The sequence below is a fragment of the Trichosurus vulpecula genome, chromosome 7 (genome assembly GCF_011100635.1).
Source record: "Trichosurus vulpecula isolate mTriVul1 chromosome 7, mTriVul1.pri, whole genome shotgun sequence".
NCBI lineage: Eukaryota > Metazoa > Chordata > Mammalia > Diprotodontia > Phalangeridae > Trichosurus > Trichosurus vulpecula.
Genome location: NC_050579.1, coordinates 96,720,824 through 96,746,330, shown reverse-complemented (window position 1 = coordinate 96,746,330; position 25,507 = coordinate 96,720,824). Strand labels below are relative to the sequence as shown.

Below are 25,507 nucleotides of genomic sequence, written 5' to 3'. Positions count from 1 at the left end.
TTAGAAAACATTTAGTTCAACCCTCTCATTTTATTGAGACTTGAATTTTATTTAGAGTGGTTAAGTGATTTATTGGATGTCATGTAGTTATTGAGTGTCAGAGGTAGGATTTGTAGCAGGATCTGATGATTCTAAATCCATTGTTTTTCAGCTGTATCACACTCCATCTCCTGAGAAGTGGTCATTTTAGCCAAATGAGGCAGCTCTTTTCTAATTTTTAAAAAAGTTTTTAATTGATATCTTTGGTTTCTTAAATCATCATAGTTATCCTAAATGTTCCTCCCTTTCCTCCTTCCAGAGAAATATCCCATATCACATAGTAATTTTTGAGAGGACAAAACATGAGCACAACTGATAAATGCATTGAAAAATTCAAACATGTACAAGGTGTATCAGCTGTGGACTTCCCACCTCTATGAAAGGATGAGTTGAAGATGTCCTCTCATATCTCTTCATTTGAGTTCTGCTTTATCTTTATAATTTTGTTACATTTACTTTTGGGGGGGAGTGTAGTTCTTTTCATTTACATTGTTGTAGTCCCAGTGTATGTTGTTTTCTTATCTCTCCTTTACTTTGCATCAGTTCCTATGGTTTTCCTGTATTCTGTATTTTCCTGCTTCTTTGTATTCATCATACATACATCATGTTCCACAGTTTGTTTACCCATTCCTCAGTTGATAAGTATCTACTTTGTTTCCAAATCTTAGTTATCCCAAAAAGTATTGCTATAAATATTGTGGAGTATATGGGGACTTTTTTCTGATTGATGGCTTCTTTTGGGTATAAACCTAGTGATAGAATCTCTGGTTCAAATGATATGGACATTTTAGTCATTTTATTTGCATAATTCTAAATTGCTTTCCAAAGTGGTTGTACCATTTCATAGTTCTACCAATATATTAGTGTGCCTGTCCTTCTACAACCTCTTTATCATTGGGTATTGCCATTTTTTGGTCATTTTTGCCAGTTTGCAGGGTGTAAAACTTCAGGGTTGCTTTGATGTTGATTTGTCTTATGAAGAGTGATTTGGTGCATTCTTTCATATGGTTGTGAATACTTTAAATTTTTCTTTTAAGAACTGTTTGTTCATATCCTTTGACTACTTATCTGTTGGGGAATAGCTATTAGTCTTTATTAATTGTTTATAGAGCTTGGATACTACACTTTTGTTAGAGAAATTGGATACAAAGATTGTTTCCTCATTCTACAGCTTCCCTTCTTATTCTAGATGTATTAATGTTGTCTGTGCAGAAGCTTTTCAGTTTCAAGCAATCAAAATTATTTATTTTATCTTTTTAAATTTTCTGTATTTCTTGTTTGGTTTAGAATAATACATCTCTTAACCATAGATATGAGAGGTAAATGATCTGTTTCTCTTAAAATACTTTATAGTGGGATGATTAATGTTAAGGTGGAGTATCCATTTAAAATGTATTGTAGAATATAGTGTAATATGTTGTCTAAGCCTAGTTTCAGCCAGACTGCTTTCCTGTTTTCCTAGCAGTTTTTTTTTATCAAATGATTTTTTTTTCTGGGTAATTGTGAGGAATAGGAAAGGTGGCCTGGGATTGAAGAAGTACAAATGTTTTGTTAATTATCAAAAATGAGAAAAGAATAGAAGCTATAAGCTTGTGATCTTGTCTGTGATTCCTGGCAAAATTGTAGGATTTCCTTCCTTCCCTTCTTCCTTCCACAATTTCTTTAAAAATAATTTTTTACTTTTTCAATTTTTAAGCGTCAGCAGAAATAGAGAAATTCCATTTAAAATAACTACAGAATGTATAAAACACTTGGTACACCTAGAAGATACATCTAAGAACTATGTGAATATAGCTACAAAACATTCTTTACTGAAATACAGAACAAAATACAGAAATATTAATTGCTCATAGCTAGGCTAATCCAATAGAATATATCTTTAAAAGGATGACTAGTAAACATATAGAAGAAGAATCAGTAATCATAGAAAGCTAGCATAACTTCATCAGGAGCGGGTCATGCCAGACTAATCTTATTTCCTTTGTTGATCAGCTGTAGATATGGTGCCCCAAGATTTTTAGCAAAATGTTTGATTAAAGTCGCTATTGTTCTTCTTGTGGAAAAGTTGGACAGATGTGTGCTAGATAGCATGATTAGCTGAATTCTGAACTGGTAAAACAGCTGGACCCCAAAAGTAATCATTGATGATTTGATATTAGCTTGGAAGGTGTCCTTTGGAGTGTCCCAATGAATCTGTGCTTGGCCTTGTGCTTTTTAGCATTTTTACACATGACTTGAATAGTCATAGAAGGCAAGCTTATCAAATTTCTGGGAGGGATCACTACCACAATGAAAGACAGTCAAGATCCTAAGGCTAAACCATGGGCTGAATTCAATAAGATGAAATTTAATAGGGATAAATGTAAAATCATAAAATTGAATTCAGAAGTCAGCTTCACAAGTGCAAGACTGGTGGAGGCATGGATAGACAGCAATTTAAGGCAACAAAACAAAACAAAACCCTAGGAGTTTTCATGAACTTTATACTCATTAGTGTGATAATAGTCAGATGAAAAATAGTCATGTAAAAAGGCTCATATGATTTTCAGCTGTCTTAGGAGAAGCATAGCTTCTAAGAATAAGGAGGTGATAGTCTTGTATTCTGTTTTAATCAGATCTCATTTGGAGTATTGTGTTACATTTCAGTTGTGAAATTTTGTGATGGACATCGATAAGCTCAGAAGGTGTTTAATCTGGAGAAGAAAGGGTTATGGGTAGGAGCTGGGCAGAGGCTTGATAGATGTCTTCAAGGAGGGCTTTGATTCGACTATGGAAAAGGAATTAGAATTGGTCCATTTGGCCTTGGAGACCAGAAGTAGGAGCAATGGGTTGAAGCTGTAAAAAAGGATATTTAGGCTTGTAGTCAGTTAAAATTGAAGAGCTGGAAAATGAATTGACTGCGTTGGTGGATACTGTGTTACTACTTTGTGAAAGTCTTTAATCAAAAACTGAATAACCACTTGTTGAGTGGGATCAATTATTGATATGAAAGAGAGATTCTTTTTCATGAATGATTTTCATCAAATGTTGTTGCAGTTCCTTCTAGGAATCCGCAGCATCTAGAGCCATGTTCTGGCTAGTTATATATAACCTCTTTAAATATATTTAAAAAATAATTGGATAGACATAGAGTCTACCTTAGAGGTAAAAGAGTTTGCATTATGACCCAAAATTCAGCAAATTTTGGCTTAGCACGAGAGAAAGAATGATAGAAATAAAGTTCTTTTGTAGGTCAGTTGCCTATGGTCATAGAATTAGTTTGAAGCAGAACCAGAACTAAAACCCAGGTGTTGTAATTGCCAGTCAAGTGTTCCTTACATGAAAGCTATGTTCTTCAGATTTAGGGCCATTACTTGGGGAGGGCCTTTTGGAATGATAAATAGTTGGCCCACACATCCAACACGATGCTTTGTGAGAGACAAAATTGGATTTAATATACGTATTCCATTAGCTGCTGAAATGGATGGAACAGCGACAACTAGGTCAGAAGTCAATTAATTGATCGCTCTATTTCAGTATAATTGGTGTCCTTTATAATTCTTTTTATTTTATTTTACACATTTAAAAATATTTTGAGAAGGATTCCCTAGGCTTCACCTAACTGCCATGGGGTCCTTGAGATACACACAAAAGTTGAAGAATGCCTGATTTAGGTCACAAATCAGACTGAAATTCTGATGGTGTTTTATAGGCTACTTTGTTTTGAATGAGTGTTGAGAGTATCATTTTTACCAACGAAAACAAAAACAACTTTTCATATCTGCAGGATTTGATTCTTCAGATTTTATCTCGGAAAGTTAAGGCTTTTAATATTTTGTTTTAAGTTCTAAACTTAATTGATTCATTTCAGCTGCATGTTGATGTTGCTCAAATAGCCATGCTTAGGCATTGGACCTTTTGTGGGAAGAAATAGCTAGTGAAGGTATAGAATGATTTTAAATTCCAGAGTAAGACAAATGTTCTTTAAAGAAAAAAGGAAGTCTTCTCCCCTTTGTTCATAACTGAGCACATAATGCTCAAGTTAAAATCTGAAAGAAATTTTACACTGATCATGTGACAGAAATTTGAAGGCCTTTCCTGGTTGCCAATGTCCCTTGAAGCCTTTCTTAAGTTTTTATAAGGACATATTTTAGGCATGTTTTTGTTCTTTATATAGTTGTATTCATCAAAAAGCCTTTAAAATCTGCCATAATTCAGCAGTTATACCAAAAATCATTTGCTCTATCACTGTTCCATAGTTCTTCCTCCCACTTCTCCCACATTTCTCAAATTAGTATTTTGCTTTTGCTCATAGCTTTTCGTTTTATCTTGAATTGTGTAATTATTAGTATATTTGACTTCTGATTGTACAGAAATAGTAAATTTTTGTTTGTTGATTATTTTATAGGTTGTACTGGTAAGGTGGAATGAACCATTCCAGAAATTGGCTACCTGTGATTCAGATGGAGGAATATTTGTATGGATTCAGTATGAAGGCAGGTGGTCTGTAGAACTGGTGAATGACCGAGGGGCACAGGTGAGTAAGAAAGTCTCACTGATAAAAGAATGTTGAACAAATTCAGTTGAAATATTTCGAGCACATTTATTAACATTTTGTTTTTCATTTCTCATCATGTTTACATCTAGAGAAGGTAGAAAATCAACTTACTTTCAGCTCTGTTGCTGTCATGAGAAATCTCCAAGTTTTCATATTAAAACTGAAATCATTCTTACCTGAGTTGTGATTACTTGTGAAATTCTGGTTTTCTGAGTGTTCTTATTAGCACACCATTTTTTGGGTCCTTGTTAAAGGGTATTCATTTTGTGGCATCCTTTGTATTTATGCTGTGAGCTCTATGCTCTCTTTCCACATAGCTTATTCTTTGACCAAAGATTTATAACACTCTCTTCGATAACAGTTTCCATAAACTTGGATACTTATTGTCATTTATCAGTTTTTCTCTTCCAACCAACTGTATAGTTAATACTGCTATAACTTGACATATTCATTCCTAAAAGTCACTGCTTTCTATACAACTGCATAATAAAAACAATAAGGCTTATGGGGAAAATTGAGTTGGGGCACAACACTAAAAAACTTAATCAGTGACACATTACAAAAAGATAGAAAAGAACCTAATAAAAATGGAAAAAGTTTTATGCATGTTAAGTGGTTAAGGAACATACAGGTATTACAATAAATAGTGGCTGTGTCTACAGCCTCAGGCTGTTGTTCAGCCTAGATTGGCAAAATTAAATCACTGTGGACTGGTCTCATTGTGCTTCAATTTGAAGGGTCAAGGGAGCATGCCATTGTGGGGGAAAGTTATGTATATCATCATTGAATGGGAACCAGTAGTTGTGCGGCTGTCATGGAATCAGGGAAGAGGTTGTGCTAAGTCAAAGAAGTACATATACAGCTGCAATCATTTTTACCAGCAAACCATCTTCCAGGCAATTACATGTTGCCCTGAGCTGAATTTTTGTCAACATAAATATGGATGACTTCTCCATGTTTGTTACATCATCTTTGATCTCTGTATCCCAGCCAATTTCATCTTCCATTTGAGAGTTAAACATATAGGAAAGCTGGAAACACTGTTACATCATGGGCAGGGGGTCAGTAAACCAGTCCCCCTAAGCCCATAGCTCCCATTGCACCAAAAGATATACAGTAAATATGGCACTTTGCCTTGAAAAAGACATGGTTTATTTGTGGAAGTAGATGTGGAAAGAGTTGCAGCTTGTGAGTTTATTGTGAACATAAGCAAACACAAAATTCACATTATCCTGAAATCATTCCCTAATATATTAGTCATTTTGGAACAAATTTGCAATTTCAAAACAAGCTTTATAGCAAAACTGAGTGTACTTCTCTCCACCTATATAGAAGATAATCCATAAGGACACTGAGTGATACTACTTTGGAGATTCTTCTTATTTACCATTACATATCTTCCTTTAATATGACTGCCATTACTAGTACTCATCTAACATGTGCTAAAGCACATACAAGCCTGTGGGGTAGTTTCCATTCTGTAGCATTAGCAAGACTATCCAGTGTCTTATATTGTATGCAATATCTTATATTGAAAGGTTTAAGTGAGCAATGTCCTTTACTATATCATTATACTTTAATTAGTTCTTTAAGCTACTTTTTCTCTTAACTTCTAAAGCAGTGATCTACAAAGCATACTCCACAGCCCCAGCAGGTTTTGGTATATCCCCAAAGGATACAAGATCATCTAAATGTTGGGGAAATGGGCTGAAATCCCATCCTCTCTACAGTAGCTAACTGCAGGACTTATCTGTGACACAAGGAAACAATACACTTTACTCATTTCACCCAAAGACATTCCTTCCTCCATAACTTCCACTGTTTGTGCAAGTTCTGAACATCTCTTTTGTGCCAGGTGTAGATTTTTTTGGATGATTATGACTCATCTGGGTGTCTGCACTAGCAGCTGTACATGTTCCATTTCGAACATTTCCCCCTCTTAATGTTACCTACACCCTCCACCCCACGTTCTTTTGTGGTTACGTATCTTATGGAATGTGTTAAGATTCAAAAAACTCCAGTTTTTTGAAGGGGCCAGGTCTTGAAAATGTTTAAATACCTTTGATCTTTTACTATGGGACTGTGAGCGAGACTGAAGAATCATTAAAGAAAACCTATTGTACTGACCTTTTAGTAACTCTTCAACAAGCATTAATTGAGCATCCCTGTTACTAGTTTCATAGCTTTTCACCAGAATTGTTGTTTTAGGCATTTTTAAATTTTTATAGAAGTATTTCTAATTGATATACAGATTTTGTAACCTCTTTTTAAAAATGTGTGTCTTAAGGTCAGTGATTTCACATGGAGTCATGATGGAACTCAAGCTCTTATATCATATCGAGATGGATTTGTGTTGGTTGGTTCTGTCAGTGGACAAAGACATTGGTCATCAGAGATTAATTTGGAAAGTCAGATCACATGTGGCATTTGGACTCCAGATGACCAACAGGTAAAATTTTCTTTAAAAATGTATGTGTATAAAATTTTAAATGTATATAAAAGATCATTTATGAAATATAAAAGCTTGTTTGCCAAGTTTAGTGGAATCAACAATAAAGAGAAAAATTTCATAACCAAAAGTCCAAGTAATTTTACAAAAAGTGAACAAAAGGCTAATGTAACTGCCCTGGATTTGAAGATTACTTCATGATTTATTGGATAATATTGATCAATTCATTCTCTAGCAGTCCAGTTTGAATATTTTCTGAATTCCATATTTTATTATTTAAATTTTTTAGTTTTCAGCATGAATTTCCACAAGATTTTGAGTTACAAATTTTCTCCCCATTTCTACCCTCCCCCCCCCACTCCAAGATGGCATATATTCTGGCTGCCCCATTCACCAGTCAGCCCTCCCTTCTGTTACCCCACTCCCCTCACCATCCCCTTCCCCCTTACTTTCTTGCCTGTATATCTTATTTCCCAGTTGCATGCAAAACCAACTTTTTTTTTTGAGCATCTGCTTTTAAAACTTTGAGTTCCAAATTCTCTCCCCTCTTCCCTCCCCACTCACTCTCCCTAAGAAGGCAAGCAATTCAACATAGGCCACACATGTATCATTATGTAAAACACTTCCACAATACTCATGTTGTGAAAGACTAACTGTATTTCCCTCCATCCTATTCTGTCTCCCTTTATTCATTTTTCTCCCTTGACCCTGTCCCTTTTCAAAAGTGTATTTTTTTGATTACTTCTTCCCCCTATCTGCCCTCCCTTCTATCATCCCTCCTTTTTTATCCCCTTCCCCATACTTTCATGTGGGGTAAGGTACCCAATTGAGTGTGTATGTTATTCCCTCCTCAGGTCAAATCCGATGAGAGCAAGCTTCACTCATTCCCTCTCACCTGCCCCTTCTTCCCATCCAACAGAACTGCTTTTTCTTGCCACTTTTATGTGCGATAATTTGCCCCATTCTATCCCTCCCTTTCTCCCTCTCTCAATATATTCCTCTCTCATCCCTTAATTTGATTTTATTTTTTTAGATATCATCCCTTCATATTCAACTCACCCTGTGCCCTCTGTCTATATATATGTATATTGCCTTCAACTACCCTAATACTGAGAAAGATCTCATGCATTACACACATCATCTTTCCATGTAGGAATGTACAATTTGAATATTTTCAAAAGTATTTATAGATTAAATTGGGAGGACAAGAAGTAGCTGAAAAATAGAATAGATGTGCTAGAATTTCTTTAGTTATCTGTTTTTGGCATAGATGGCAGAAGAGCGTTACCACATTTGGAAATGAAATACTTCTATACCTAGTGAGTTCTATAGATAGAATTGGAAATGATGCTTAAAAAAATAAAGTCATGAATATTAGCTGGACAGAGCTGAGTAAACAAAATAAATCTATACTAAAAGAGATTAGTTTATCAGAAATGGGAAGATGTTAAGTGACTAGAAAAAATGAGTATTAATTACACAAAAAGGTGATTGAGGGGACGTTAATAATTACCAATTCATACCTGCTTTCTAGTCTTTATTAAATTTTTAGGCAAACAACATATTGAGGATATCTGATGTTTGATTTTTTAAAAATGAGAATAGAACAGGCAGACTTTCATTTTCCTACAACAAACCAAATCTTTATAGTCAGATACATTACTCAGTGCTCAATTGGATCTGTGTAGGTTGTTCCCCACAGTGATGCAGATCTCATCTCATCTGCTGCTGTGCATCATGTGTGACTCTGGTTGATGTCTGTGGTTAATAATTTAATTACAGAGAACCAATCTAACCCTGGGTGCCTCTTCCCTGTGTATCCTTTGCCTGCCTTCTTTCTCATGGCATCAGAAGGAGCCTTTAGACTGTCTTTCTTGTCTGTCCTCTCCCTTGGCCTATCTTTTTTAGCAGACATTTCCCTAATCAGCTTTTTTTTCCTTTCCTTTTATTTTTTCCACCCCTGCTCTTTGACTTTCCTCATTGGTTATATGTTGCATGCAGCCTGTATACACCCACCATGCACCCCTTCCATTGTCTTCTATATATTTATTTTCAGTTACTTAAACACTTTTAAAAATACCTTCTAGTCATAGAGGAATACTTGTAACTATTGGTATTAAAATGATGGGCTTTTGTTTCTGGGGAAAACATAAAGTCATTAAGGGACTTGGCTATTTCTTGAATGTGTTATAGCTGCTTTCCTCTTGGTTTTCAATTCTGGGCCCCATTTGTTGTTCATCTGCTTTGTCTGAAGCTGATATACATAGCCATGTACAAGTTCTATAGGTTATCCATACCAATTAATGTTACTACAATTTGAGCAATAGACATTCTTTATCACTTTGTCTTATGTGGTTAATTAGGCTAAACTTTTTTGAGTGGTTAATGAGGCCTTGCAGTGCACCCAAGCTAAGTGCAACAAAGTAGAGCACCTGGAGGACCTTATCATTTAGATGGACTCTGTCTCCAACTTGGACTCCAGGCTAAGTTTTCCCCATTAAAATGATGAATATTTTTGTTGACCATACGTCTTCATACTATAAGCTTTATCTGATGTTTATGATTAAAGGGAGTCATTAACCATGATATATTTTCTGTTATCTTTCAAGAAATCTTGAAAGATTTAATGTATGGACAGGAGATACCTTATTTGAAGAGAACATTTGCAGCATTATTTTCTTTTAATGATTCGAATGTTTTATTTTTGTTGTTGTTATCAACAAACCGTATGTGTAAAGGAATCTCTATATCTTATCACTTTACAAAAGAAAACTTGGAGGACTTATCATTCAAGAAAGTTCTCTTTTTTCTGATCAGTAGGCCCTTAACAAATGCTTATCCACTGTCTTGACTGACTGATAAAGAAGATACTGGGTTTTCTTGGCAAAGATACTGGAGTGGTTTGCCATTTTCTTCTGCTCATTTTACAGATGAGGAAATGGAGGCAAGCAGAGTTAAGTAACTTGCCCAGGGTCACACAGCTAGTAAGTGTCTGAGGCCAGATTTCAACTCACTTCTTCATGACTTCAGTCCCTATTCTCTATTCAGTGTGCTTTGTTCAGGTATAAATGACTATACTAAAAAGAATACATTATTTCCTTTGTAACAATTTAAACATCCTCTTTTTTCTGAGCAAACTGCTACTTGGAGCACTTCTTTTTCCCACTCAAGTAGGTTGGGAGGGAGAATATAAAAATGTCACCTGCCAGATTGACTGACCTGCCTATCTAGTATTAATGGGGTCTCTTGCGTTCTTGAATGAATAAACTGTGCTTTTAACTGTGTCTGTCTTGTGCTGGCTTATTCAATGGCAATAGCTAGTCTGGACTCTAAGACAGTTTGCGCAACAATGATTATAATAATCTTTGCAGACCTTTTTCATTCTTATTTTGTTTTCCTCCTTTCATTTTCATCCTAAAATGACTTGGGATGAGTTTTCATAGTCGAGTCTCTTACCAGGCTTGCTTAGGATCATAGGACTACAGATTTAGAGCTATAAGGGACTCAGTGGTCATCTACTCCAATTCCTTCATTTATAGATAAGGAAGCAGACACTTAGAGAAATAAAGGCTAAAAGTAGTTATAATGGGAAGTGAAGCAAAGAGATTTCAAGTGTCAAAAATAAAACAAAGCTGGAACACTTATTAAAAGCAAATACTCTTTTTAAATGACATTTTCTATTTTGTAACCCATGTTGTTCCTTGTTTTGCTGTAAATCTTAAACTTATGCTTGTGAGAAACATGCTCAGTCTAGAAAGAACAATACTCATGGTGACACCAGGAAAGTTCTCGTTTTATTTTACCCAATTATTCTACATTCCTAGTGAATGGGAACTTCATGAATGGAGAGTACACTTGCTCAGACAAATGCAACGCTTTTTATACTGTTTTATACTGTTCCCAATTTGCTAGATGCAACCTCCTGAACTGCCCACTTCATGCCCTACCTCAAACAGCTTGTTAAGCATGCTTACAAGCTTCTAACCTTTTACCTGATCAGAAGCCTGGTTCTGCTGGGTCACAGCTCTATTTAGAACCAGTCACCACTGACTTACATTCTGCTATCATTCAAAGCTGGGAGCAGTACTTTTAATCCTGTGGAAACAAAATCCATTCTTTTGTTTCCTACAATTCCCTCTCTCTTCTTTTATTCAGATTTTGTTTCCACATCTTTAATACTTCCTTTCTCTCTTTCTCGTATGAATTCTTCCCCTTATCCATCTCCCCTTTAAGAAGGAAGGGGGAGAGGTTGATCCATGCATTGACAAATCAAAAAGGGGACAGTCAGATACAGAGACCCAAAGGAAAACAATAATGAAAAATCAGTTATTCCCTTTAAGATTCAGAAGTCTTGTCTCGTACAGCTGTCTGGTAAAGATGAAGTTTTCTGATCCAGCACAGCATCACGGCATCATCTTGTCATCTTCTTGTAGAAATGCACTTCCTTATGTCCATTCTCCTACAAAACTGATCAACCCGTATGTCTCTGTTCTTATAGAATCAAAATTGGAACCTTGGCCAATTGTCCATTATTCATTCCCCATTAGGAGGATGAGATTCCCCTAAGGAATTAATAACAGACTCCAATACATACATAAATACATTGAGTATTCAGCTTTAACACAGTACATATCAAGTCATAAAAATAATTCCAACTTCTGGTCATACTATGCTTCTTTTAAAGCAATTACAAGATAGACCACAAACCATTCTTCTTTTAACATTAACTAATTCTAACAAATATGATATTAACTAAGTAACAGAATAATATCCTGATTTCACAAGCCCTTGACCTAATTGTCTCCATACCATTACGAGGAATTAAAGGACCCTCACTTATACAGGAATATATATACTAGTATAGTAACCTCAGATGTTCTAGTATCAAATATGTTATTTAATAGCTTTGATATTATGCTTACAAAATGTTTGATTATAGAAATTTGCCATAAAAGTAGAGATATAACTAAAGCAAGGGAACAACATTTCCCTAACTTCATGTCAATTCCGGGCAGAAGTTGTGTAAACTGCCAACTGCATTGAACCAGGCTTAAAGTCTGCCAGGTGTCATAATGGGAAAATTGAGTTAGGAGAATCCTACCTCAGCTCATGGGGAATAGTTGTTCTCCCAACCTTCCCATGAGATCACCCTCTGCAGCTCATAGGTGCACCTCACAAGGTTGCTGGCATCATGGATCAGTGACTCAACAGCATTTCTTGATAATTATACCTGGTGTCTAACTCAGAATAACAGTTAACAGTCCTATAAAATCTTGAATAGCAAGTTCCAGTAATCAGTTTCAGACATGCACATTGGTTAAGGAGCATCTTTAAAGTGAGCCTTAAGTAGCTTACATACATTTCAACACTTGTTCTAGTTCCTGATTAAATAATAACATAAAATCAAATTTCCCATTTCCATAAAACCTTCTAGGTCTTTGGGTCCCACAACTTAAATGTATCCCAGCCTTAGTCTATGGGATAATGATTCAACATTGTGTTGTATCTTTATTTCTTTTCCCTTTATCTAATTATTCCCATAACACTCAGAAAGAATGTTCTATTCCAGGGATTTTATTCTTTCACATGACTATGACTACCAATGCAGATTGAAAACAGCAAGATTTCACATACTTGCATTATGCTCACATTTTTCACTAACTACTTGCTTTGATTACAAAGATCTGGTATAAAAAGGAAAGGCAGGGACCTGATTAGACAAAGCATCATAGCCTTCCACATGCAGTATCACATTCACTTTATAGCCAGACTCAGGAATAGTAAGGTGGGAAACATTCCTTTTGACACAATGGGGAAACTTATTCAGGAGGATCCCATCCCAGGCCAAGGCTAGGATTGTTCTTTCAGCTTTTTCCCAGATACAAAACTCCACCTGTTCTCTCTGAGTAGCTAATGGCATCTCCTACAGATGGTAGGTTCTTTTACATCAGATGGCAAGTTTCATTAATCAGAATTTTATCAGGACTCGCATCTTAAATTTTAAATTTGTCCTAAAAGCCAGTCACTAGAGATCATTTGCAAATTCTCAGCTAACTGAGTTCCTTGTCTAGGAATTCCATTTACAAAAGTTTACCAGTTTGATCACTTGACTTCAATTTTTGTTGGATACACTTTACATAGAGACTACAACTTTAACAAAACAAGTTTACCCAAGTCTGAAGCATGCAGCTTCTAACCTCCTGCCGCTTGGGTGATGCTTCCAGGCTTTCCAGCCCCAGACGCTGTAATGTTAACGGGATAGGAAGATCTTCCCCATCCATTAATAGGCCTCTGTGACCTGCTTCGAGCACTTGCCCAGCTCACAGCTGTGATACATCCTGAGTCACAGAACCCATGGTGGGGGAGGGGAGGCTTGTTTGTAGGAAGGCAATCTTTTGGTACTAAGTTAATTAGGCACTGAGTCACAAGGGTTGTGATGCCTTCTGGCTCCGAGAAGTGTATGTATACTCTTGAGTTGGTATTTTGCTTTGGGGGCTCGCTTATGAGAAGAATCTTTTAATTTCCTGGTCAAAACTCTGAGTAGCCATAGGTTCAGATCCCCAGACTGCTCAGATGTAAAGGCTCTCTCTATCCAGTGGTGTATGTAAAGTGTATAGCAATATTGCTTTGGCTAAGGCACTTAAGAGCCCTGTCTTTTGGTCTTTTTAATTTCTCTACTGTATTTTCTCTAACATCAAGGGGGCTGACTTTTCCCCTGAAATAGTGAATGTAATTAAAGAAGATTGTTGACCCCTTTACAGTTGCTTTCCTTTAAAAGCAGATCAAAGAACCTGCTAGTAGGCCATCCTGGGTATGATAGGGTTCTAGCTGTTACAGAGGCCATCTCTGTAGCTGTTGCCCCTTCCTTCTCCTTCCCTTTTGCCGGATGGGGAAAGGTAAAGCTCTCTCTTCTTATCTAGACTAAGGGGGCAGGGAGGGGAGGGGGGGGGGGAACGAGGCAACTGTAAGGATGCCCTTTTAAAACTCCTTTCTCAATCTCAAAACTTCCAGTCTCTAACCTGAAGGCATGCCAAAGTCTCTTCCCCTTATTTTGAAATGCCATAGAACCTCCCCTTTATCCTGGACCATAAAACTCCTGGTCTCCCCATTTTGTCATCCATCTTTAATCCTCTATATGGCCTCTATGTAAGCCTTTATATGAGCATAATTCCCTAAATATCAAGGTCTCTCCCAGAAACTCAGAAAATTCACAGTAGGTTTGAACTACAACAAATGAGCTTATAAATAGAAATTTAGTAGGCCTTCTAAAAATTACACAAAAGATTTTACAAAACATTTCTTGATGAAAATATTTCCCTTTTTTAAAAAATGTTTACAATTTATCCTGATATTATTAATTCCTAAATACCACAAAATTCCTAAATTCTCTGGGCACAAAACCCTTTTGAGCCTAATTGACAAAGATTACAAGAGAAGATCTTAAACAAGGTCTTTTCCTTGCATAATTGCCAAGTTCCTTTCACAAACATACTTTTATAAATGCTTGATTTATAGCAAAACAATTTTAACTGAAACTTCCTTTTAAATAAAGACAAAATTTGGAAGTTTATGATTTCTTAAATTACAGTACGTGGTCAAAAACTTAACAGCTTCTTAACCCATTTATCATTTTTCTCTGACAATATAATTCTAACAACATTTAGACCCTAATAGAAATATAACAATGCCCTAAACTAATTATGTATTTAAAACTTGAAATAACACATTATCAATTCAGATGAATCCATTTCTAAATCACCTTGCATAGAGAATCATTCATCTCATCACCTACAGGTAGAAACTATCACCCTAAACCACTGTATACATTTTCATAATAGCCAAGATTTCAAATGGAAAATCTGCCATCATAGTGTAATACAAGGAAAATTAGGAACCCCTGAGTAACCCCTAGCTACTGACAAGACCCCCAGAAAGAATGAACTCAGATATCTTTGGCATTTAGCAAACCCTCTGGGACTCCATGACTCCACCAAGGAATCTCAATAGATAGGACCATCCCACTGAGAGATAACTTGACCGACCCTTCCTGGGAGATATCCCTGGGACTCCGTGACTCCATCAAGGAATGTAAATGAGATTATCCCACTAGTAGGATAACCTGACTGAATCTTTTGATCAGCCAGGACCTTTGTTCCTCTTCCCCCCCCAACTCTGTACCCCCATATCCTATATAAGCCAAGCCATCACCCCAACACATTTGCCATTGATTTGTGGTGCCGTACCCCGATGCCCGCCGGCTAATAAATTCTCCACTTAAAACTTCTACTCTGTGGTGTGTCTCGCTCGCTTCTGGTACAACAATAGCAACATCAGTAGTACCATCACTACTTGTTTATAACCAAATATAACAGTTTCAAATTATCAAATTTTTATCACATTCTTTTAAAGAACCCCATTCCCATGCAACAAATTGCAGATTAAAATTGCTCTGACACCATTTCTACCTCACAGTGGTCTTTCATTTTACAATGTAAGATAACTTTAGAAATACAATTTAGAAATACAGTAATAGGCCCCAGTCGCTGAGCCGCTGCCGAGGACTCAGCAGCCTCCCCCTCGAGCCCCCTCGCTTCCCGACGCTCCGTCCCCCCCGCCCGCCTTCTCCCGCCACCGCCTTCCGCAGGCCGTTTCCACCGAGGAAAAGGAATCGTATCGTATGTCCGCTATCCAGAACCTCCACTCTTTCGACCCCTTTGCTGATGCAAGTAAGGGTGATGACCCGCTTCCTGCTGGGACTGAGGATTATATCCATATAAGAATTCAACAGAGAAACGGCAGGAAGACCCTCATTACTGTCCAGGGGATCGCTGATGATTACGATAAAAAGAAACTAGTGAAGGCATTTAAGAAGAAATTTGCCTGCAATGGTACTGTAATTGAGCGTCCAGAATATGGAGAAGTAATTCAGTTACAGGGTGACCAGCGCAAGAACATATGCCAGTTTCTCGTGGAGATTGGACTGGCTAAGGACGACCAGCTGAAGGTTCATGGGTTTTTAGTGTTTGTGGCTCACTGAAGCTTAAGTGAGGATTTCCTTGCAATGAGTAGAAAAATTCCCTTCTGTCCCTTGTCACAAGTTTAAAAACCTCACAGCTTGTATAATGTAACCATTTGGGGTCCGCTGTTTAACTTGGACTAGTGTAACTCATTCATGTAATAAACTGAAAAGAGCCATAAAAAAAAATAAAAAAAAAAGAAATACAGTAATAACACAAACAATAAATTTCGGATGATATCAATTGCATAGAAATTATTAATCTTATTACTTTTGGTATTTAAAAACCACTTCAAAGTTATCAGGCATTGAATAATTACCTTAAATTAGAGAGACAATAATAATCTTGTGTCTTCATATACCAGTCCTTGTATTAAGCACTTTATAATCACAATGCCAAATAAGTATGCAAACACTTCAATTACATATATATACATCGTTATATCTTCCTTCTCAAAGTCCAATACTCCTGGCCCTTCAAAAGGAAACACCATCCACAAATTCATACATTCCCCCAAAAAGAAATGGGGGCTGTATATTCCCAGCTCTGAACAACCCCTCCCCAGTTCTGTCTCCCCAGATAAAAAAACCACCTTAAGCTATTCTTCTGAGGTTTTACAAAAAAATTTGAGTCAGATTAGCTAAAGGGTTTAGTCCATACAAAAGTCCTAAGGAATTTGACAAGGTGTGGCTGGCTTCCCTTCCAAGAAGAAACCTTAATGATTAATTGAGCTGATTTCTTTACCACAGTCAATACCAAAACTGAATTCAATAAAACCCTCCCATAGATCCATTCTGAAAGGCAGATAGACATAATTCCTTCTAACTTTCCATAACTTTGTCTGTTAGTTAACAAATCAGGCCACAAATTTTCATTTTCAGCACCTGATACTTAAAACAACAACAAAATTTCCTTGTACTCTTTCAGCATAGCCAAATCTTCTGATTTAGGATGGGGAGGGAGTGGCTAAGAGTGCATGGGCCTGAGGGCACATGGATTTACTGCTGTCCCACCCCCATCTAAATCATTCCTTTTTCTATTCTACCTTCCACATGTTTTCGTTCTCTTTCCTAATCTTCACTCAGACCACTTCCGCCCTCCTTTACATTTCAAAAAAAAAAATTTATACTCACCAATTTTATCTAGCTTTTTTGTACCTTAAAAACTAGAGTTAAATGCCTAACAATTTATACACCAAGAGAACTGCATTTCTCCCCCTTGTTTTGCAATTTTAAACATGTTGCCTGATATCAGATACATTGATTCAAACTTAAAATACAAACTTTAACTTTGTGAGGTGATTACACCTGGATTCAAACCCTCAGCTTTTCTCTTCCTCCCAGCCCTTGTTTCATCTGGGCTGTCTGGGTTCTATAAGCTGCTAGCTCCACCTTCTGGCCTCTGGAGAGTCTCTGAGCTTTAAAAAAAAAAATTCCTTTAAGGTTTTTCTAGATGCTTTTTAAAAAAATTCTCTCACCACAAAACATGAAACATTTCACAGATACACAGACAAGACATTACAGGGTGCACATCAATTTAGAAACCAATTTAGAACTCTAATTCAGACTGGTCAAAAACTCAAGAGTTCTAATTTACTGTGACTGATTTCTAGCCAATTTCAGAAGGATATCCTTCCCGAGATGTCTGCCTCCCCCAGCACCATGGACATGCTGAGATATTTCCACACCCTCCACTAAGGTACTGTTTTTGGAGGGGTCCCTTTCTCTCCTTGTTCCCATCCTACCTTCCTGGACTGAGACCTTTTTAATCTTACAGTTTCACTGTGCCTTTTCCCTTCTGTTCACTTTTTATGAAACAGGCCCTGATAAGCCATCCTCCTTCAGTTTGCTCACTTTTACCAGAATCCCTCTCAGACCTGTAGGATGCCCCAACCATCAAAGTGATACTTAGTCAGTTTTCTCACTTTTACCTATGCATATGGTCTCGTGGTTGCTGTGGATATATGTCTCTAATTATTTGACCCATGTTCCTAGGTTCACAGCGATTCCAAAAATAGTCCCGGGAACTTAGCAGTCTGAAGAGGGGAAACTCCCCCTTGCAGATATTCCGCCGTTGGAAACCAAAGGGTGCCTCCTGTTCTCCGTGGTGGTTCCCCTTTTCTGATGCTAGATTCTGGACAAGCACCCATATTGTGAGAAACATGCTTAGTCTAGAAAGAACAATATTTTATTTTACCCAGTTAGTCTACATTCCTAGTGAATGGGTACCTTTTGAATGCTCCCCTTTCCCCCCTTGCTCTCCATTGTCTAGATGCAACCTCCTGAACTGCCCACTTCATGCCCCACCTCAGACAGCTCATTAAGCATGCTTACAAGCTTCTAACCTTTTACCTCATCAGAAGCCTGGTTCTACTGGGTCACAGCTCTATTTAGAACCAGTCACCCCAGACTTACATTCTGCTGTCACTCAAAGCTGGGAGGAGTACTTTTAATCCTGTGGAAACAAAATTCATTCTTCTGTTTCCTACATGCTGGACTTCATTCCTAGTTTTTTCTCTTCTTTCTGGTCAGATTGCACATTAGGGTTTAGATCACTGTTCTGTAAGCTTTTTTGGATCTTATGCCCATATCAGTTTTTTTAAAAATCCTGGTGGATATTTTGGGCAGGGGTTAAGATTATAACTGCTTTGAGAAGCAGATTCTCAGCTCAGAGGGGGAAAGTTTAGGAGCTTGAACAGATGTAGAAAATCAGTCAATTGGTCAACAAACAAGAATGGGTAAATATTGGACTATAATGGGCTGAGGCTTTTTTTAAACTTGTATTTGTATTCCCAGACACTTAATACATTGACTGGGATATAGTAGGTGCTTAATAAATGTTTATTAATTGACTATAATGGATGAAGGGTAGTTGTGACTGTGTTAGAGACAAGCTGCAATTAGAAAGATGATGCATTCCCAACCAGAAGCTCTTTTCTTTTCTTTGTTTTCGTTTCTTTCTATAGAGTTTGCTGTATTATCAAAATAGAATTGCTAGTCAGGGAAATAACTTTTCCTTTAGTTTACAAAGAGTAAATTTGTGTGATTATCTCATTTGTAGCCTATCATTCTTTGTAGGATCTATGCAAAAATGAAGCCCTTTTTCCCCCATTACTTATTAAATAAAAGATTTTTTATTACCCTTATCTATTGGGAAACTGTACATCACATTTCTCAAAGCATTACTTAAACACATATTTAAAGCCTTCTCAGATTAATTTTACTGCAGAGAGATACAACTTCCCTTAATACAAAAGTATTTTAGCAATGAACCAGCTACTGATTTCCTCCCAGATGGCTTATGCACCATGAAAAGGAAGGAGTGATCTTTTGCAGAAAAGTTTTGATAGAAGGCCTTTAAAATACAGTGTAGAGGGTAACTGGTCATGTAGATGATAGGAAAAGTAGATACTTATATGAAATTTGGGTTCTTCAATAATTTTCTTAGGATATTCTGGGAGAGAAAATGCCTGAAATACATGCTTGGCCATCTTTATACAAATTTTACCTTCCACTGCTTCTCTCTGCTTAGCCATATTCATCCATCATCCTTCTTTTGTAAGATTTTTACCAATGAGTTTCTATTCCAAACAAGTTGCTTTTTCTAGTCCTCTTTTTTCACTTGGCAATTAAGTCAAATGTTTGCTAAATAAGGTGCTTTTTGTACTCTTGGTATTTGTGACAGTTGATTTATATGAGTTAAACTTACATATCAAAATAATATAATAGGAGGCAGTGTCACTTCTGTTGTCTACTTCCTGTTTTTCATTGTCAGATATTTGTTTAAATAGTTCAGAATTGTTTCAATTGTGTGACATCTTTTTCTCGTTATTGTTCTTCTAGCTATTCAAACTTTTTACCAATTCCTATCTACAACAGCAACCCTCTCTCTGATTTCAGGCCTCCCATCTCCTTTGGTGCTTCCCATTTGAGGATATAAGAGTGGTACTCTCTACTCAGTGATGAAAATTCTCATGCTGGTCATAGCCTTCCCCTCCCAGTGACTCTGAACTCCTGTAGATCATCATCCAAACTCCATTGCACACCCCCAATCACTCGATTTCTTCCCACCCCAAAGTTCCATCCTTATTCCACCCAGCACTTCCAGTTTGCCTTCTGGAATGCCTATTGCATAGGCATGAACTTCCTTTCATCTTAAATCTATTCTTCTCCCACTCCTGCCACCTACTAGCTCTTATTAAAACCTGGCTCCCCTCTGATGACACAGCTTCTCTGACTGCTCTTTCCAGTGCTGGCCACACCTTCACTCATTTTCCTTGGCTTACTGCTCGAGGCAGAGGAGTTGGATTACTCCTTGCTCCCTATTGCACTTCTGGATTTTCCCCCTTCCTCCATTACTCAGTAACCTCTCTTTCTTTGAGGTTCAAGCTGTTCATATCTACCACCCAGTTAAAATCTTGGTAACAGTTGTGTACAGAACTCCAGGTCATTCCCTTTCCTTTTCTCAATGATTTTGATATCTGACTTACAATTTTTCTCTGTTTCCCAGCTCCCGTCCTCTTACTAGGGAACTTGAATATACATATTGATTCTCCCACAAATACCCTAAACCTACTCACCTCCCATGAGCTACCCTTGACTCTGCCTCAGCCATACGTAAAGATGATCATCATATCTTTGATTTTTGCCATCACCCACAGTTCTAAAATCCTCTTATCTGACCATATTGGCTTTTCATCTCTCCTTCTGCCTTCCCTTCTGTAGCCCTCGTCTTCATCCTCACAGTGACCTCCAGTCCCTTGATCCTTTAGTTCTTTCCCAGGCCATCTCTCCTGCACTAGCCACTCTTCTCTTCTCCCCTTCTTGACTCTTTGGTGAACCAATTCAACTCTAGACTGTCGTACTCTCTTGAATCCCTAGCCCCCTCATCATGTTGCCAATTATGCCAAGCCATGCCTCAATTTTGGATCACTTCCAGCATTTGTCACCTTTGTGCCTACTGTGTACTGCTTAATGAAGGTGGAGAAAAATCGCACAACCATTCTGACTGAGTCTATTACACATTAATGTTACATAACCTTGGAGAAAACCAAGGGGGCTAGTGATAGTGTTCCTCTGTCTCAAAAAAATGAAAAAAAAAAGAGGACAATTGTATTTAAAATGAAATGCATAGAACAAAAGAAAGTTCAGAACATCAAAGATATCTTTGAAAAGGTGTTGAATTTATTACATACTTTTTAAAAGCAAGCTATATATAGTAGAGATTTTCATTTTCATGTATAGTCATCCTTTTCTGTTCTACTTTACATGTGGAAATATTCTCTTTTTTTTGGCTGTTCTTAAGTACAGAATAAAAAAAAAAGGAAAACCTATGGGCTATAATTAAAACTAGAATTAGAAAATCAGAGTTTGTCAAAGATATACTTAAAGTCCAGTGTGGCATAGATTTGTGATAAAAAATTAAACAAGTTTTTACATTCAAATTGGGAAGGGACTGGTATTCACCCTTAGAATCTCCAGTACCACAGGGAGGTTGTAGAAGGAGTTAAATAATACACAAAAGTCCTAGTATTAGTTTTGTTATGCTTTGATGCTCTTAGAAAGAAGACTGGAAAAGAGAGAAAAAGAGATATATTGGGGAAGAAAAGGTGACGTGTTACTTCTTACCACATATATAAAGTGCTCACACAGAATACTATAGAAACAAGGAGGAAATAGTAGGAGTGAATAGGTGACACTTGAATCTTACTTTCATCCAAACTGGTCCAAGGAAGGTAGGATAAATGCACAATACAGTGAGTTGGAGTATATTCCACCCAGTAGGGAAAGAGGAAGGAAAGGGGAGAAAGAAAAATAAGAGGGAAGGGTAGATTTAGGGAAATGTAAATCATAAATGAAATATACTCTAAACTAGGTTGGGAAGGTGTAATGGTAATCAGGGCAGGATTTTTTGCCGTTCTCTTTTGGGATGCTAAGGCAACCAAGTGCCTTTAATGATTCTTGCCTTTGTTTGAATGGGGCAGGTAAAGTGCGATCTTTTTGTTTTGGAGTGTTTTTCAGCACTAAGGCAATCAGGAGTCATTGTTTGGAAACAATGTATATGATGTGGTACTAGTGATTGAAGAGCTTTCTCACATCCTGGTATTAGTGATTTCCTACATCCTAAATGGTAGACCCTGAGCCCCCAGGGCCCTGCACAGTGTATATATACTGGAAGGTTAGAGGTTGACTTTTGAAAGAGTGTTGGTGACAAGACTCTGGACAAGCCACTGAAACAGCCGCCCACCCCAGCTTTGATAACCCAGATGTTGGTGCTTCTCTGGTAACTATTATGATTTGATCAGATAAGATCTGTCTGTTGATTTGTTTGTATTTGCTCAGTTCAGGGGACTGATCTTTTCCCCCCAAACTAAGTGAATGATAAATGTATGTTTAATTAAACCAAGATTGTTAGCCCCTTAAAGTTGCTTTCCTTAGAAAAGCAGATCAAAGAACCTTTGTTAGCAGCCCTTCTGGGTGCTGCTGTTACTGGTTTTAGGCAGCCACAGTAGCCGCTAGCAACAGTGTTGTTACAGAAGGTTATTAAGAGAGGCTGAAAAAGAAAGAAGTGCTAAGACCCTGTGATTGGGACCTGGGTGAGGAGAAGACAATCAAGGAACATAATTTTGCACATTGTATCAAACATAGAACACTGGTGCTGAGCACACTTCTTTTGGTTCCCTCTTTATAAAGAAGGGATTGAATGTGAGAATTTTATTTACTTGATTGTACATGGTTATAACAGGTTTTGTTTTTCTTTCTCAGTGGGAGAAGGAAATGGAAGAGAGATAAAACATATTTTTGTTGATTGAAAAGATTAAATAAAGGGACATGAGAAGCAAAGAGGAAAAATATAAGAGAATGGATTGGAGGAAAATACATATTTAACAATCATAACTTTTAATTTAATGGGATGAACTTGCCCATAATATGGAATAAGGTAACAGGTTAGCTTAAAGAGCAAAATTCAATAATATATTGTTCTTTTGGTGATTTGAACTGACTTTTAGGCTCCAACAAAAAAACAAAAAAAAATTTTGATCTTCAAAAGAAAAATCAAAAGAATAGATCACTGAATTTGGGCATGCAACAAAAAACTAGAAAACCAACAAAAATTTTAAAACAATTAAATATTAAAATACATATTCTGAAAATGAACAAAATTGGTAAATTTGGAGGTAAAAAAAATCCATTGAATTAATAAATAAAAACTAGGAGCTGGCTTTTGGGGAAAATAAAAGCAAAAACACAAACCAAAAAACGTACACCGTTACCTAATTTGATTGAGTATCAAAAATGAAAAGTAATTCACAACAAATGAAGGTGAAATCAAAGAAATTATTGGAGACTTTCATTATAAGAAATAATTATAATTTATATTAAGTTTATTATAGTCACACACCAGTAACATTAACATCTTGGTGATCTTATTGGTTTTCAGTGATTCAATCCTGGTCTCTTTGCAAATGACTGCCAGATCTATATACACAGACCTAATTTTTTCCCCTTGAAATCTACTCCTATATCACCAACTGCAAATTAGACATTTCTAAATGCCCTGTAGGCATCTCAAAGGCCGCATGTCCAAAACAGAACTCACTTTTCTTGCATAGCCCTCCCTACACTCCTAAAGTTGCCTCTCTCACTAAGTTCCCTACTTCTGTTGAGTAACCCAGATATACCATCTCTGGCTTATGCATCTCTATTCCTTACCCTTTATATCTAATCAGTTGCCAAACATTCTTGATTTTATCTACATGGTCTCTCCCTTCTGTACTGTCTCCTCCACTTACGCAGCCACCAACCTGATTCAGTCCCTCTTCACATCACATCTTCACACTTTTAAATTGCTTCCTATTTGGTTTCCATTCAGCTGCCAGTTTGATATTCTTAAAGTGCAGTTCCAACCATGCCACTTTCCTTTTTTCTCAAAGCTGTCTCTTGTCTCTGAGATAAAATACAAACTCATTTGTTTGACATTTAAAGCCCTTCACAATCTGGCAGTAGTCTGCCTTTCCAGTTTTATTACATATCAGTCTCCTCTATGTACTTTACATTCCAGCCAAACTGGCTTTTTTACCATTGCCTGTACATAACATCCCATTCCCCTCTACTGGTCCTTTGCATAGGCTGTTGCCATGGCTACAATAAGTTAAATAAATATTTATTACATTTCTACTATGTACCAGGCACTTTGCTAAATGCTGGGGATACCAAAAAAAAGCCTAAAAGCAGTCTCTACTGTGTCAAAGTGACTGAACTTATTGCCTTAAGGGCACAGCTCAAGTACTACCTCATATGCTAAGTCCAACCTGTTCTACCCCATTGCTAGTACTCTTCTTTCTAAAAGTCATTTTACATTTTCTTCGTAAAGAGTTTGTGTTTACTTATCTGTGTATATGTTGTCTCCCTTAATAGAATGTCAGCTTCTTGAGGCCAGGGACTGTTTCATTTTTATCTTTACATTCCAAAATGCCATCTCAATACCTAGCACATAGTAGACACTATGCTTGTTGAATACTTGCTGAGAGGAAAATAGTTATCTTTGAGGCAGCTGATTGTACACTTTTGGTTATTTCCAATTGTTATCACGTTTACTTTTAAAATAATAAGCCTAATTCTACTTGTGAACCTTCTACCTTGCTCCTAGTTTTCTCAGGTCAAACAGTAAAAGTATTCTTTAGCCAGATAGATCTTCAAATACTTGATGACAGCTATCATTTCTGTCCTCCACTCACTCCAAAGTTAAATGTTACCTTTTTTTTTTTTCACTGAGTATCATGTGACATTGTCTCAAATCCTGTCACTGTTGTAGACCCCTTTCCCCGGTCATGTCTTTCCATAACAGTGTAAACTATAACTGAATGTAGTACCTCTTGTGTGTTCTGTCCAGGCTAAATAGTATGAAACTACTACCAACTTTTATCTGGACACTTAATGCAGTTGAAAATTGTATTCTTTTTTTTGAGGGGTGGTTGCCATCTCAGTTTGTTGTCTCTTCAGGCCTCCCCATCTTTTATTTGTGAAACTGAATTTTCGAACATAAAGTGCAAGGCAGGTCATTCGACTCTGTTTACACTTAAGCTTGTAAAAGCTTCCTTTTCTTATTTAATTAAAGAGAACTACTGTCAGTTTGAGCAAACAGAACTTACTTTTTGAAAAATTCACCTGAAATGCAGAGAAAGATATTTAGAATCTACCTCTTTTGCTTCATTTTTATTCCTCATACTTAACATGTAGTATAATCTTGAAAGTGTTATTTTGAAATTATTGCTAATTAATGCACTTGCTTTATGATCCTTAGTTAGTTGCTATTTTCTATCTTATCTTTGCTATCTTATGGATGAATCAATGGATGAAGAAGCATTTATTAAGTGCTTATTTTGTGTCAAACACTTTGAAGAACTGGGAGTATAAATGCAAGAACTACACAGTCCATACCCTCAAGGAATTCACATTCTGATAG

The 25,507-nt window shown here is 36.9% G+C and overlaps 2 protein-coding genes across 2 annotated transcripts in view; both read left to right on the top strand.

Moving 5' to 3' along the window:
- The window catches only part of TULP4 (TUB like protein 4), a 205,579-nt gene that overhangs the window by 103,604 nt on the left and 76,468 nt on the right, over positions 1-25,507 (top strand). The window contains exons 2-3 of the mRNA XM_036766111.1: positions 4,427-4,555; positions 6,864-7,025. Coding sequence (XP_036622006.1) covers positions 4,427-4,555; positions 6,864-7,025 — 291 coding nt within the window. The remainder of the gene's footprint in view (positions 1-4,426; positions 4,556-6,863; positions 7,026-25,507) is intronic.
- LOC118856406 (eukaryotic translation initiation factor 1-like) lies at positions 15,585-16,062 on the top strand. Its single transcript, XM_036766693.1, has one exon. It carries the CDS (start codon positions 15,703-15,705, stop codon positions 16,060-16,062), a length of 360 nt encoding a protein of 119 aa, XP_036622588.1. The 5' UTR covers positions 15,585-15,702.

Coding starts and splice junctions, on each gene's coding strand:
- LOC118856406 (XM_036766693.1), top strand. CDS start 15,703: ATGTCCGCTATCCAGAACCTCCACTCTTTCGACCCCTTTGCTGATGCA.